This window comes from Vulpes lagopus, chromosome 7, assembly GCF_018345385.1.
Source record: "Vulpes lagopus strain Blue_001 chromosome 7, ASM1834538v1, whole genome shotgun sequence".
Classification (NCBI taxonomy): Eukaryota; Metazoa; Chordata; class Mammalia; order Carnivora; family Canidae; genus Vulpes; species Vulpes lagopus.
The window spans coordinates 53,248,018-53,260,920 of NC_054830.1; the positions used below are offsets into that span (position 1 = coordinate 53,248,018).

Here is a 12,903-nt window from a genome sequence, read left to right on the forward strand (position 1 = left end):
CCAGTCTTCGACAAAGCCAGGGGAGTTGGGGTGGAGAGGGGGTCGGCCTGCGGCTACTCCAGCTCCTCCTGCAAGAGGCTGCCGCACATGAGCTCACCCACAGGAGAGAAGACATGGCCCTTCTGACCTAGTTTTCCTTCTTGGAAACAGAGGCATCCCTGGCTGAAGCAGGGTGCAGAGAAGCCAGCCCCTCTGCTGCTATGTCATGATGGGGCATGGGATGCCAAAGCACTTCTGTCTCTGGCCACATTGGAGGAAATTTCACTGTATATATGTATACACTGTATATACGGGATGCTAAAACAACAAAGAACAAGGAGCTCATGAACCCCAGAGCGGGAGGGCAGATGACCTGATGATGACAACGTATCTGATGTACTGATTTTCACACTCACTTGGCTTTAGCCTCCACCCTCAGCACACCCTCTCTTCAGACTCTTGTCCTGCTTCACCTACCCTGCTCCCGTCTTCGGCCAAGCTGGGTGGCTCTCTGAACTCTAATGTGACCTATCCTTCGCCATCTCCATACCTCTGCCCAGGCCAGCCCCTCTTCCTGGCACACCTTTCCTCTCTCTGCTCCCCGTGGGGGCACCTCGCACATCATCACCTCTCATAGCCCTGACTGGGAGAGATGGCTCCATTCTCTGAACCATGTGACATTTTCTCTCTCCCTCACGGTGCTTATCATGTTCACACATTTATCCCTTCACAAGCTGTGATTTCCTCCATGTTGGGATTCATGTCTTAACTCTACCTCCAGTCCCCAACACAAGGCTGACATAGAGTAGGTGTCCAATAGATGTGACTCGCCTCCCCCTTCTGCCTGTGGATGATTCACTATAAGGATGCACAGCAGAGCTGAGCAACCACTCGGCACGTATGCCACCATCACTCCCACCCCCACTGGTGGAATACATCCCTAATCCATCACCGAACTCTTTCCCACTGGGTGAGGACTCAGCCTCAGAATCCTTCTCAACACAAAGCTCTAGCCTATTTACATCTTAGTGGAGCAGAAAATATGTGGACACAAGTAATCAAGGTAGCCACTTGAACAGAGCTGGTATATGGGATAAAGTTGGCCATGCTTGGCAGAAAGCTAGTAAATACCAGATCAGTGTCCAACAAACAGAGTCACACTCTGGCAGACTGTGTGTGCACTTAGAGCTCATGTATTCTTTTGGATTTTCAAACTTTTGTGAGCAAAACATTTACCTGGCAAACTTGTTAAAAATGCATATCCCTGGACCTTACCCCCAGATATTCTGGCTGAGAAGACCTAAGGTGTGCCGAGGGATTTGTAGCTTACAAGGCACACCAGGTGCTAATGCAGATGGTCCCAGACCACAGTTGGGACATTACTTACCAGATTTGTCAAAGTCTGTAGCCTCCCTCACTATTCTAATGGTGAACCAGAAACCTGGACAGGAACACACAGTACCTGAGGTCACAGCAAGTGTCAGGGCCAGAACCCAATGGCCAAGAACTCTTTGCAAAGTCCTGTGACACAGATGGTTGTCTGTAGCACTCCTAGAAGTGGAGTATCACAAGGCAGACCTGGGCAGGCTGGAGGGGTCCTAGACCTGAACTCCAGAGAAGGAGCCCAGGAAACAGACTTACCCCTTGCTCCATGCTGTCATTGGCGCGGTCTGTGACTTTGGAGATGAGGGTCAGTGCACCTGTGGAGGGAGGCAGAGACTATAGTGGGCCTTCTGGGAAGGAGGGCCAGCCCAGCAGCCACCATCCTCGCCTCCTTCGTATCCTCCCCTCTCCCCAACCCACTCCCCAAGATCACTTCAGTTGCAGGGGCCTATGCGTGGGTGGCACCAATTTTTCCCATGGCTGGGTCAGGTCACAGGCCCAACCCTAGCTTTGCTACTACTATCTTAAGTGACCTTGACAGTGATTTGACCACTCTGTGCCTTCGTTTCCTCGGCTGTAAACAGAATATGTTAAAATAGAGACTGCCTTGGCAGGTCATATGAAGGGACAGTCACACAGAATTGGGAGGAAACAGACACTGTGGTGACTTTTTTAGCCCTGGCCCATTTCCGATCACCAAATTCTGATCACTACCCTCTCCTTTGACTAGATGGCAGCCCAACCCAGGGAGTCCCAGGCTTGAGGGGGGCGGGGAAATCATCTCAGAAGCCCCAGAGGTTTCCTGCCCCACAGCACATCCAGCTGCCAGGGAGGGGGCTGCGTCCTGCACCAGAGCTGGGAAACAGGGACCGAAAGAGGAATGTGTCGCCGTCCTCTGGGTTCAGGCTGCACTTACCCTGTGTGTTATCATACTCAGCGGAGTCCGGACAAAGGTTGTTTAAATAGTCTGCAGGGAGAATGAGAGCCAGGGTCAGCTTGCCCCAGGGAAGACTGCCCCTCCTGTCCACAGCAGGAGCCCCCCTCTCCAGACTTGGAAGAAACATGCCAGAAGAATGGGGCATCTACCCTCTTGCCCCTGTTAGTTAGCCTGCGATACCACCACACTAGAACAAAACAGGCCCCCGAGCCATCACCAGCATCACTGCCACCATGGCTAGCTATTCACTCATTCAACGTGTATCTATCCAGCGCTTGCTGTGTGCCTGGCGCTGTGCTATGCCTTCAGGATATGGACACAGACAAGGTGAATCCCTGCCGCTGAGAAGCACACTGTCTTCTAGGGGAACAGATGTGACTATCAACACAGCAGAGTGTGATGTATTAAACCTTTAACACATTTATACCCCAAAGCTCTACATGGGCTGGCCTCTCTCCAGCTACCTCTCCACGTCACTCATTCACTCTGGCAATGCTGGCACTCTTACGATTGCTTGAACATGGCAAGTCTGTAATACCCCCGGGCCTTTGCACTCACTATTCCCTCTATCCAGTATTCTCTTCTTCCAGATTTTTGTAGGGTTTATGTTCTCATTTTGCTGAGATCTCTGTGCAATATTACCTCCTCAGAGAGGTCCTTCCTGAGTGCTGTATCTAATTCAGAGGCCTATTTACCTCCATCCCCTCAGCCTGCTTTATTTTCTTCAGAGCTCTTATTTCTGACATATATTTTTATTTCCTTCTTAGTTTGTTAGCGTAAAAACTCCACAACATCACAGAGTTTCAGCTGTTTAATTCAGTGCTATATCTCTAGCATCTAGCACAGGGCCTGGTACAGAGTAGATGCTCAGTAAACACTTGTTGAATTAGATGAACAAATTCCCTGTCTCCCTGGCTTTAATAGACTTTCCTTATGGCCTGGTCACCACCTGGAATTACATACATATCTCTTTGTGTGGTTGCCTGTCTCCCTCACTGGAACAGCAGTTCTCCAGGCCTGGCATCTTTGTCCATTTGGGAGGCAGTTGGGTAAATGAGTCTGGAGCTCAGGACAGAGGTGTGGTGTTTCTGGGAGGTGGAAGTAGGGGAGGGAATGACTTTCCCTGGGGCAGAGTTTGTAAAGTGGGGAGGAAGGAAAGAGGACCTAGGACTGAGCCCCAAGAAATACTGACATTTACAGAACAGTGGAGGAAGGGAGTTGTCAATACAGATGGGAGAGGGGTAGTAGAGAGGTCGAGGGAGGCAGGGGGAGAGAGTACAGAAGCCTCAGGATGAGATGATTTGAGAAGCAGGAAGTTGTCAGTGGCTAAGCCACGAGATGGTCAGAGCAGGTTTAAGGCGGCCTTTTTTGGCCACAAGAAGGGACTGGAGATAAGAACAGCTTTAGGGAAATGAAGCACTAACTGAGGAAATGCAGAACAGGGGAAGGTATGAGCTTCTGTGTTTTAGGATGGGAGAGGCTGAAGGAAGACAAAGATGGCCACTGAAGTGAGGTTTCCAAGGTGGCAGCAGGGGATCCAAAGCTCAGCTAGAGGGAAAGTGGTGGCACAGTCCAGCCTGTCTGGAGGCGCAGTAGCCAGGAACTGAGAGCAATCCTCCTACTACCCATTCCCACCACAATGGGAGGGGAGGGGGTCATCACACAGCTTGCCAATGTCACCAGCACCCCTTCTTAGGTGCCTTCTTTCCCTGCATCACCTCAGTGTACCTTGACCTCCTGTGGGGCCCACCTGTGAGGAGCACTTGGTACTGGAAGAGGCGCTGAACCACCCGCAGCAGCCGGTGCTTCACGTTCTGGCCACCTCCTTGCTGACTCTGCTGCTCCTAAGAGACAAGGGAGGACAAAACTCCATTAGAGACCCCTGTCTTGAGGTACCAGGCTCATGGAATCTCTCATACACTGTCCCATCCACACTACTTCCTGGCCACACCGAGCTTCTCCCCTCTTTAAAACCAGGTCCCCCTCCTCCAGGAAGGCCTCCCAGATTAGCACCACCCTGCCATAACAGTTCATTCCTTAGCCTCACAGTTAGTGCTACATTCAGTAACATGTATCTACTAGTCCCTGCTTTGCATCTAGTGTCAGTAAAAGAAAAAAGCCCCCATTTTCTGTCTAGTAACTGGGTCCCCAGTTGATGGTCCATTTGTTGGTTACTCTAACAGCTGGGGCCCCAGCTTGCTTTGTGCTTTTCTACTGGGACAGGAGAACAGTCACTAAAACCCTTGCCATGGTGGGGGGTCATAGAGTTGTCATCAATCACCCATAAGGGAATGTTCTCAGTTCTAGGTCTTCCCTCCAGCTAGGCCACCCTTTCCTCCCCCAGCCAGGCCCTCCCTTCTGACCTTCAGCCTCAGACCTACCAAGAAGCCCCCCTGGTTTGCAGTAAGCCCTTCCATGCCCACCCCACCCCTGTATATTAGAGCAAGTTCTCAGAGGACCAAGGGACCCACCTCAAACTCACGGACAGCAGCTGCCAGCCGTGGAGAATGCAAGCAGGTCTCACTGAGCAGACTCAGATACCTGTCGAACTGCAGGATGTGAGCAGCATGGTGGTCAAACTCCTGCTCCCGGGCCAGGAAGACATCGGCCACCTTCTGCTGGGCCTCCCTGCAGCCGGGGAGGGGGATGGGACAGGGAGAACTCAGCCTTGGGACCAGCACGGTGGTAAGTGGTGAGAGCTAGAGTCACGTTACTGGGTGGAACCACAGCTTGACCCTCTCACACTCCCACTCGTTTTACTTTGGGCAAATGACCTAACACCTGTGTCTTGGCTTCCGCATCAGTCAAATGAAGACACCATTCCACATGGTGGGGTTTTAACTGCCCCCACCCCCCACTGCAGTGGAAGTAGGGAAAGGAGTCCATGGACAGCTCACCAGTGCAACAGCCTCTCCCCCAGCTCCTCCAGGATTCCCTGATGAAGGTCTCGGATGGCTGGGAGTTCGCTTAGGCCACGCCTCAGCTCTTCCCTGGACAACGTGTCCTTGCCCTCTTGGTCTATTTCATCCAAGGCCCTTGTGACAGCTCCATGGAAATCCTGAAACCCCAAAGGCTTGTTACCCAGTTGACAGGACTGAGCACAAGTTCTCCCTGGCAGCTCCCGAGGGGCTCTGAAGCCCTGGCCTACACACAGATAGCATAGGACCTTAGGCCAACGTTTCAGACCCCAGTGTTCTCACCTGTAAAATAGGGGTTATAACACATACCTGGTGATCACAGGTAACTGATGCCCCAAAAGCACCCAACACAACTGCTGTTACAGCGGAGGGCTTTAAAGCATGGTCATTCCTGAACTTGGGGCATGCTGTTCTTCTGAAAAGTTGGGTAATTCCCTCTCTGAAGAAATACAAAGTGCTCTACCATTATCTATCTTTGAAAAGGTTCATGTACTGTGTTGCTTTAGAATAAAGTCTAAAGAAATCATAGGCAAACCCTCCATGGCTTATTAAGCAATCACTGAAATTGATGCAGATGGTAACTATGTACAGATATTCATGTCTTAGAGGTAAATCAAGAAAGGATACAAAAGTTGTCTTTCTACCCTAACACAGTCCTATAAAACAGGAACAAAGGAAAAAGTAAAAGGAAATGGAGGGAAATGTAAACAGTGGTTGTGCTCAGAGATCAGGAATGACTTTTTTTTCTTTGTTTTAATCACTTTAAAAAAAATCCAACTAAATTTAATGATTTAAACATTAGGAATGATTTTTTTCTTCTTTGTTTTAATCACTTAAAAAATCCAACTAAATTTAGTGAACATTAAAATTATGACAAATACAAGGCCCCCTCCTCATGAAAAAAATTTTTTATCTTCAACTACACTTTACCCACTCTTGCAAGAGCCATAGGTCTGTAGTTTTAAATACATGGGATACACTGAGACCACCTCGAATTGTGGAGTGCTGCACATTAGGCAGGACATCCCATGAGAGGTCTTGTGGTCCAGCCCAAATTAAGAAGGTCCGATCACCTTTATAGCATTCAGGACAGATGACCACAATGCCTTGTTTGATTGCCTCCCTGATGGAGAACTCATGACTGAGCAAGACAGTTAATTCCACTGCTGAACAGTTTTCATTGCTAGAATGGTCTCTTTACATTGAGATCTGAAAGGACAAAATGCCTGAAAGGATGAGCAGCCCCTCCTCCAGGAAGTCTTTCTGGTCTTCCCCCCCCAAGTAAAGGAATGCAGGAGAAGGAGAGGGATAGGCAAAAAAGGCAGGGAGGTAGGACAGGGCCAGATGGGGGGACAAGGGAAGAGAGAAAGAAAAATGAGAAAGCACAGAAAAAGAGAGAGGGAGAAAGACAGAGGAGAGAGAGGGAGGGCTGGAGGGAAGGAGGGACTGAGGAGAGGGCAGGACCCAGAATGTGAGAGGCAGACACTTTGCTGTGCCCTGCCCCTCCAATATCTGTAAAGATGCTGCCTGTGCAGTAAGGCGGAGGACACAGATGTGCGGGTTACAAAGGTCTCTGCTTCCTGAACACCTCATCCTGTCCGGAGCTGACCTCCTGCTGCTGCAACCTGCTCTGCCGGGAATTGGCAGGGAGGACAAGGAGAGGGCGGCCTACCCTGGCCTGTGGTTCCAAGGAGGGTGGATGAGCTGGTTCCTCCTGAGGCCAGCCCTCATTAGCCCCAGTCTGGTGCAATTTGAAGGTCTCAGGACACCTCTAGCCCCATCACTGAGGTCAGAAACTTGGGGCTGAGTCTTGAACTCATGAACAGATTCTCTGGCTGAAGGCATGTGTGTCCTTAAGTGGAGGCCACATGCTAGAGCTATAATTAGAAACCAAATCCCATTGTATCTAAGCTATCAGAGCCTTTCCTGAAAGCATGTTTCAGAGGGTGGAGAAAGTGTGAACTACAAGTGAGAAGGAACTAGGGGGAGGTGGTGTTTAATCCTTCTTTCTGCCCATAGCTTGCTCTGAGATCCTGGGGTCGCTCTGAACTGGGAGTAGGGGTTTCTCTACCCAGGGCAGGAGGACCCTCCCACTCTTCCTTATGAGTCTCCATGTTTAGGAGCCAGCCTCCAGTCCTGCAGAGTCTTCTCAGCCCTGGCACCCCAAAGAAAGGAAGAAAACATCCCAATGAGGAATAATCCCTCTTGCTTGGGCAGTTGATTGACAGAGGATTTTTCACACATTGTCATCGGATCTGCACCAGGTTCAAGCTCAGATACACCAGTAGAGTAGCTGATGACTGTGGGCAAGCTGTCACTTGTCTGAGCCTCAGTTTCCTCATCTGTAAAGTAGGGATAACAGTATCACTAAGTACAGCATGAGGCTGCTGAGAAGCTCATCCTGATGTTTAAACTGCTTTGTAAACTGTAAAGTGCTATCCTCATGGCAGCTGTGATTATATTTTGGGTATGACATCTTTAGAGCAGGGTCACATCTGTTTTTGTTTCCTGCTGTGTTTTTTAACTCCAACAGAGCATGTGACACAGAGGAGTTTGATAGTACTTGCTGACTACTGACTGACTGAAAGACCTTTATTTAACAGAAAAGGACAATAGGCCATAGGGAGCTAAGACTGCAATTTGGTCACCCTGCCGCCCAGCTTACCACAAAAAAGGGAAGAGGGCAAAGGCAAGGGAGAGAAGGAAGGACAAGCAAAGACAAGAGTGATGGCTGCATGTGCACTGCACCCCAGGGAGCTAAAATATTAACTGCTCTGCAAGCTAGTTTCTCATCTGTAATTAATTCTCACTAAATTGACTTAGTCCCAACGGGCAGGATGGCCATCATCAACATGACTCATTTTAAAAACTGGAGCATAATTGGACTCGCCACAAACATCCGTTCTTAAAACTCTTGCATTGCCTGGCAGCGCTGAGTGCCAGCCACACTATCTATCACTCCCTGAAAGATTTCTGCTGTCCTAATAATTCTGGCCATCACTGCACTTGGGGTCTGTCAGACGGAGGAAGAGAGTAGGAGATATCCGGCTCTCATCCCCTTATTCATTCAACAAATATTCTGAGTGTCTGCTCTGCACCAAGCCCTGAGGAGAGAGTGGGAGCAGGAAATGTTGTTATGCCCTCAAAGAGTTTGTAATCTAGGAAAAAGAGAGGAGTAAAAACACAAATTCGATGCAAAGGTATAAGTGTTGTGATGGGGAAAAGCATAGGAGCCACAGTTGGTCATAAGAGGGAGACCTGGCTTACCTCTGGGAAAGCATGCCAGGAAGGCAACACCTCCACTGAAAAAAGAGGGGAGTGTTTCAGGCAGTGGGGACAGCACGTGCAAAGGCCTTGAGGCGGAGGAGGAACTAAATTGAGTGTGTCTTGGGTGTAGTGTGTGTGTGCATGTGAGTGTGTGCACCTTGCAAAAAATGTACAGGATTAGAGTATGATGGCCCTGGAGGATCGGAACAGAGAACCCAACCCACAGGGCCCTGTGGGCTTTTAGAGGCACTTGGTTTTCATCCTGGGATCTCTCTTAGAAAATTTACTTTGTTGGGAGAACAAACTGGAGGTGGCCAGAATGAGAGCAAGACCGTTCCAGTCATCCAGGAGAGAGGCCTAGATGGTGGCCTCCAATGGTGGCCATGGGGATGGAGAGAGGGGACAGACTAGAGATAATAAGGAAAAAGAACTGAGTGGTCTCAATGCCTGCTGGGTCCAGTCCGAACCCCTCTGGGCACCAGAGGCCTTTCTGATCTGGTCTGCCTTCTCACCATACTCATTTCCCAGCTCTCTGTGGAGCTCCCGTTCCAGCCTCAGAGCCTCTAGGTCCCAAGTCAAGGCCTAGAGAACAAAAATGAGTCCCTGTCTACCTGGAGAGTTGTGTGTGACCTTGGGAAAGTCACTTCATCCCTGTGGACCTCAATTTCCCCCTCTGCTAAATGGGGATACAAATTCATGCTTCACAGAGTTTGTGTACATTGCCTTCTGTTATGTTTTAGGATGATTTGTTCCTGTGCCTTCCTTCTCCCCTAGAGTGAGTTTTACTTATCTCTGTATCCCCAGCACCCAGAGTGGGAGCGCTCCAGGGTGCTCCCAGGGAAAGTGAGCAACACATGACAACACCCAATATGTACCAAAAACTTGCACCATGTTAGCCATGTGTGTTCAACACTGTACATTCACTTTCCCATCTAATCTTCAGAACAACCCTCTCACTTTCACACTAATATTATTTCTATTAGCTGATAAAATAACCAGGCCCAGAGGGGTTAAGTAATTTGCCCAATGTCACCAAGATGGCAAGATTTGAGCCCAAGTCAGATTGACTCCAAAGTCCTAGATCTTTCCATTGCTCCACACTAACCTCACATTTACAGATGGGCCCAGACAGGGGACCTGACTTGCTCAGGTCCAGGAGGTAGACTAGAACCTAGTTCTTCAGAGTGCTGGCCGGGCTTGTGCCCACCCTCAGAAACCCTGAGGCAGTCTGGTGGAGAGGCCCGAGTGTAGGGACTGCCTCTCTGCCTCTGGAGCCCAGACATTTCCCGGAGCTCACATGGTTCTTAGAACCCTATCTTGGGCTTGTGTGCAGTAGAAGCAGAGACCTCACGTACAGAGGCCTGGTCCCTTGGCCCCTTTCTCTCTTCTCTAAACCCACTACTGAGTTTTCTGGGCAACACAGCATCTCTGTTCTCTGGGATCAACAGTTGGTGGGTAACCAGGATTTCCTCCTCCCTGCAAATAGTCAAACCACTGATGTTGCTGCCAAAAGTCAAATAGACTCACTAGGATCCCATCTGGCCAAATACGAATCAACCTCAACCATACCCGCCCAATGTCACAAACATGCACTGGCAGGCCCCGACCCGTTCAGTAGACATGGCTTCACCTGGCCTGGTCAGTCACGGGAGGATATTCTGGAACCCTGAAAATAATTCTATGTAGAGGCACACAAAGACTTTTTTTTTAAGAAGAGAGGAAGTTGGGAGGGGCAAAGGGAGAGAGAATCTTAAGCAGGCTCCATGCCCAGCACAGAGCCCAACACAGGGCTTAATCCCTACAACCCTGAGATCATGACCTAGGGCAAAATCAGGAGTCAGACACTTAAATGACTGAGCCACATGGGTGCCCCTATCCCTTTTTTTTTTAGGCTTTTAAAAAAATTTATTTATTCATGAGAGACACACAGAGAGAGGCAGAGACATAGGCAGAGAGAAAGGCCGGCTCTTTGCAATGTGGAACTCGATCCCAGGACCCTGGGATCATGACCTGAGCCAAAGGCAGACAGACACTCAACCACTGAACCACCTAGGCACCTGGCACCCCTAGACTTCTTAAACTGTATTAAAAAAAATGTATGAGCCATTCAGAAAAATAAGTAAATTAATTTCATGTTAACAGATAAATATGGATAAAAGGAATTTGGTTGTTCTATGTAACTTTTCCTATTCTTATCACTTTTCTGTAAAGTTGAATTAGGGGTGACTGGGTGGTGCAGTCAGTTGAGGCACTGACTCTTGGTTTTGACTCATGATCTCAGGGTTTTGAGATCAAGCCCCACACTGGCCTCCATGCTTGGCACTCAGTGTGGAGTCTACTTAAGATTCTCTCTCCTAAAAAAAAAAAAAAAAAAAAAGATTCTCTCTCCTTCTCCCTCTGCTCCTCCCACTGTGCTCTTGCTCTGTCTCTCTCTCTCTAAAATAAATAAATAAATCTTTAAAATAAATAGAATTTTAAAATCACTGAAAAAGAAAGATGAAAAATAATAAAATCCTTAGGAATAAATTTAACAAAAGAAGCATACAACCTGTACTCTGAAAACAATAAAACATCACTGAAAGAAATTAAAGAAGAGGCATCTGGGTGGCTCAGTCAGTTAAGCATCCAACTTTTGATTTTGGTTCAGGTCATGATGTCAGGGTTGTGAAGCCAAGCCCTGTATCAGGCTCCACACTGGGTGTGGAGCAGGTTTAAGAGTCTCTCTCCTTCTGCCCTTCCCTGCTCTCTAAAAGAAAAGAAATTAAAGGAGACCTATGTAAGTGGAAAGATGTCTCGTAATCACAACTTAATACTGTTAGAGGTTAATATTCCCTACAGATTCACCTCAACCCCCATAAAAATCTCAGTTACCTTTTTTTAGAGAAACTGACAAGCTGATTCTAAAATTCACATGGCAGTACAAGGGACCTAGAATAGCCAAAATTATCTTGAAAAAGAAGAACTCACACTTCCTGATTTCAAAACTTATCATAGGGCTATAGGAATCAAGACTGAATGGTATCAGGGTGTCTGGGTGGCTCAGTCAATTAACTGTCCAGCTCTTGATTTCAGCTCAGGCCATGATCTCATGGATTATGAGACTGAGCCCTATGTCAGGTTCCTTACTCAGTGGGGAGTCTACTTGAAGAGTCTCTCTCTCTGTCCCCCGCCCCCCGCTTGCTCTCTCTCATTCTCAATAAATAAATCTTAAAAAAAAAAAAGACTGTGTAGTATCAGCATTGGACAGAGATAAAGATCAGTGGAATAGAAATAAGAACCCAGGAATAAACGTTTATGGTCAAGTGATTTTTAACAAGGGTGCCAAGAAAATTCAGTGGGGAAAAAAGCCTTTTCAACAAATGGTGCTGAGATATTTGGATATCCATATTCAAAAGGATGAATCTGGACTCCTTCTTTATACCATACACAAAAATCAACCCAGAAGCAAGTACTTATGTGTAAGAGCTAAAACTATGGAACTCTTTAAAGAAAATATGGGAGTAAATCTTTGTGATCTGGGGCTAGGCAGAGCTTTCCTAGATATGATGCCAAAAGCACAAGCAACAAAAGAAAACAGATAAATTAGATTACAACAAAATTAAAAACTTTTATGCTTCAAAGGACACTATTGAGTGAGTGAACAACGACAACCCACAGAATGAGAGGAAATATTTGCAAATCACAGATCTGATAAGGGACTTGTATATAGAATTACAATGAAAAGATAACCCATTAAAAAATGGGCAATGGATTTGAAGACATTTGTCCAAAGAAAATATACAAATAACCAAGAAGCACATGGAAAGATGTCTGACATCATTAGTCATTAGGGAAATGCAAAATCAAAACCATAGTGAGATCCCACTTTGCACCCATCAGGATGGCTATAATAAAAAAGATAATTACAAGTCCTGCAAGGAGGTGGGAGAAACTGGAACTCTCACACACTACTGGTGGGCATCTAAAATGGTGCAGCCACTTTGGAAAACAACTGGTAATTCCTCAAAAGGTTAAAAAACTACCATATGATCCAGCAACTGCTCTCCTAGGTATATCTCCAAGAGAATGGAAAACATATATTCACACAAGAATTTGTCCGTGAGGGATCCCTGGGTGGCGCAGCGGTTTGGCGCCTGCCTTTGGCCCAGGGCGCGATCCTGGAGACCCAAGATCGAATCCCACATCAGGCTCCCAGTGCATGGAGCCTGCTTCTCCCTCTGCCTATGTCTCTGCCTCTCTCTCTCTCTCTCTCTGTGACTATCATAATTAAATAAAAATAAAAAAAAAATCTTTAAAAAAAAAAAAAAAGAATTTGTCCGTGAATGATCATAGCAGCATTTTCAGAATAGTCAAAGAGTGAAAAGCACTCAAATGTCCATCAACTAATAAATGGATAAACAGAATGTGGTCTATCTACAC

At 47.5% G+C, this 12,903-nt stretch overlaps 1 protein-coding gene across 2 annotated transcripts in view; it reads right to left on the minus strand.

Moving 5' to 3' along the window:
• Positions 1-12,903, minus strand: part of FGD5 (FYVE, RhoGEF and PH domain containing 5) — a 120,875-nt gene that overhangs the window by 30,093 nt on the left and 77,879 nt on the right. For both annotated transcript variants that reach the window (XM_041762271.1, XM_041762272.1), the window contains 5 exons: positions 5,197-5,357; positions 4,771-4,927; positions 4,050-4,143; positions 2,279-2,329; positions 1,621-1,679 (listed from right to left, as the gene is read on the minus strand). In XM_041762271.1, the coding sequence (XP_041618205.1) occupies positions 1,621-1,679; positions 2,279-2,329; positions 4,050-4,143; positions 4,771-4,927; positions 5,197-5,357 (522 nt within the window). The remainder of the gene's footprint in view (positions 1-1,620; positions 1,680-2,278; positions 2,330-4,049; positions 4,144-4,770; positions 4,928-5,196; positions 5,358-12,903) is intronic.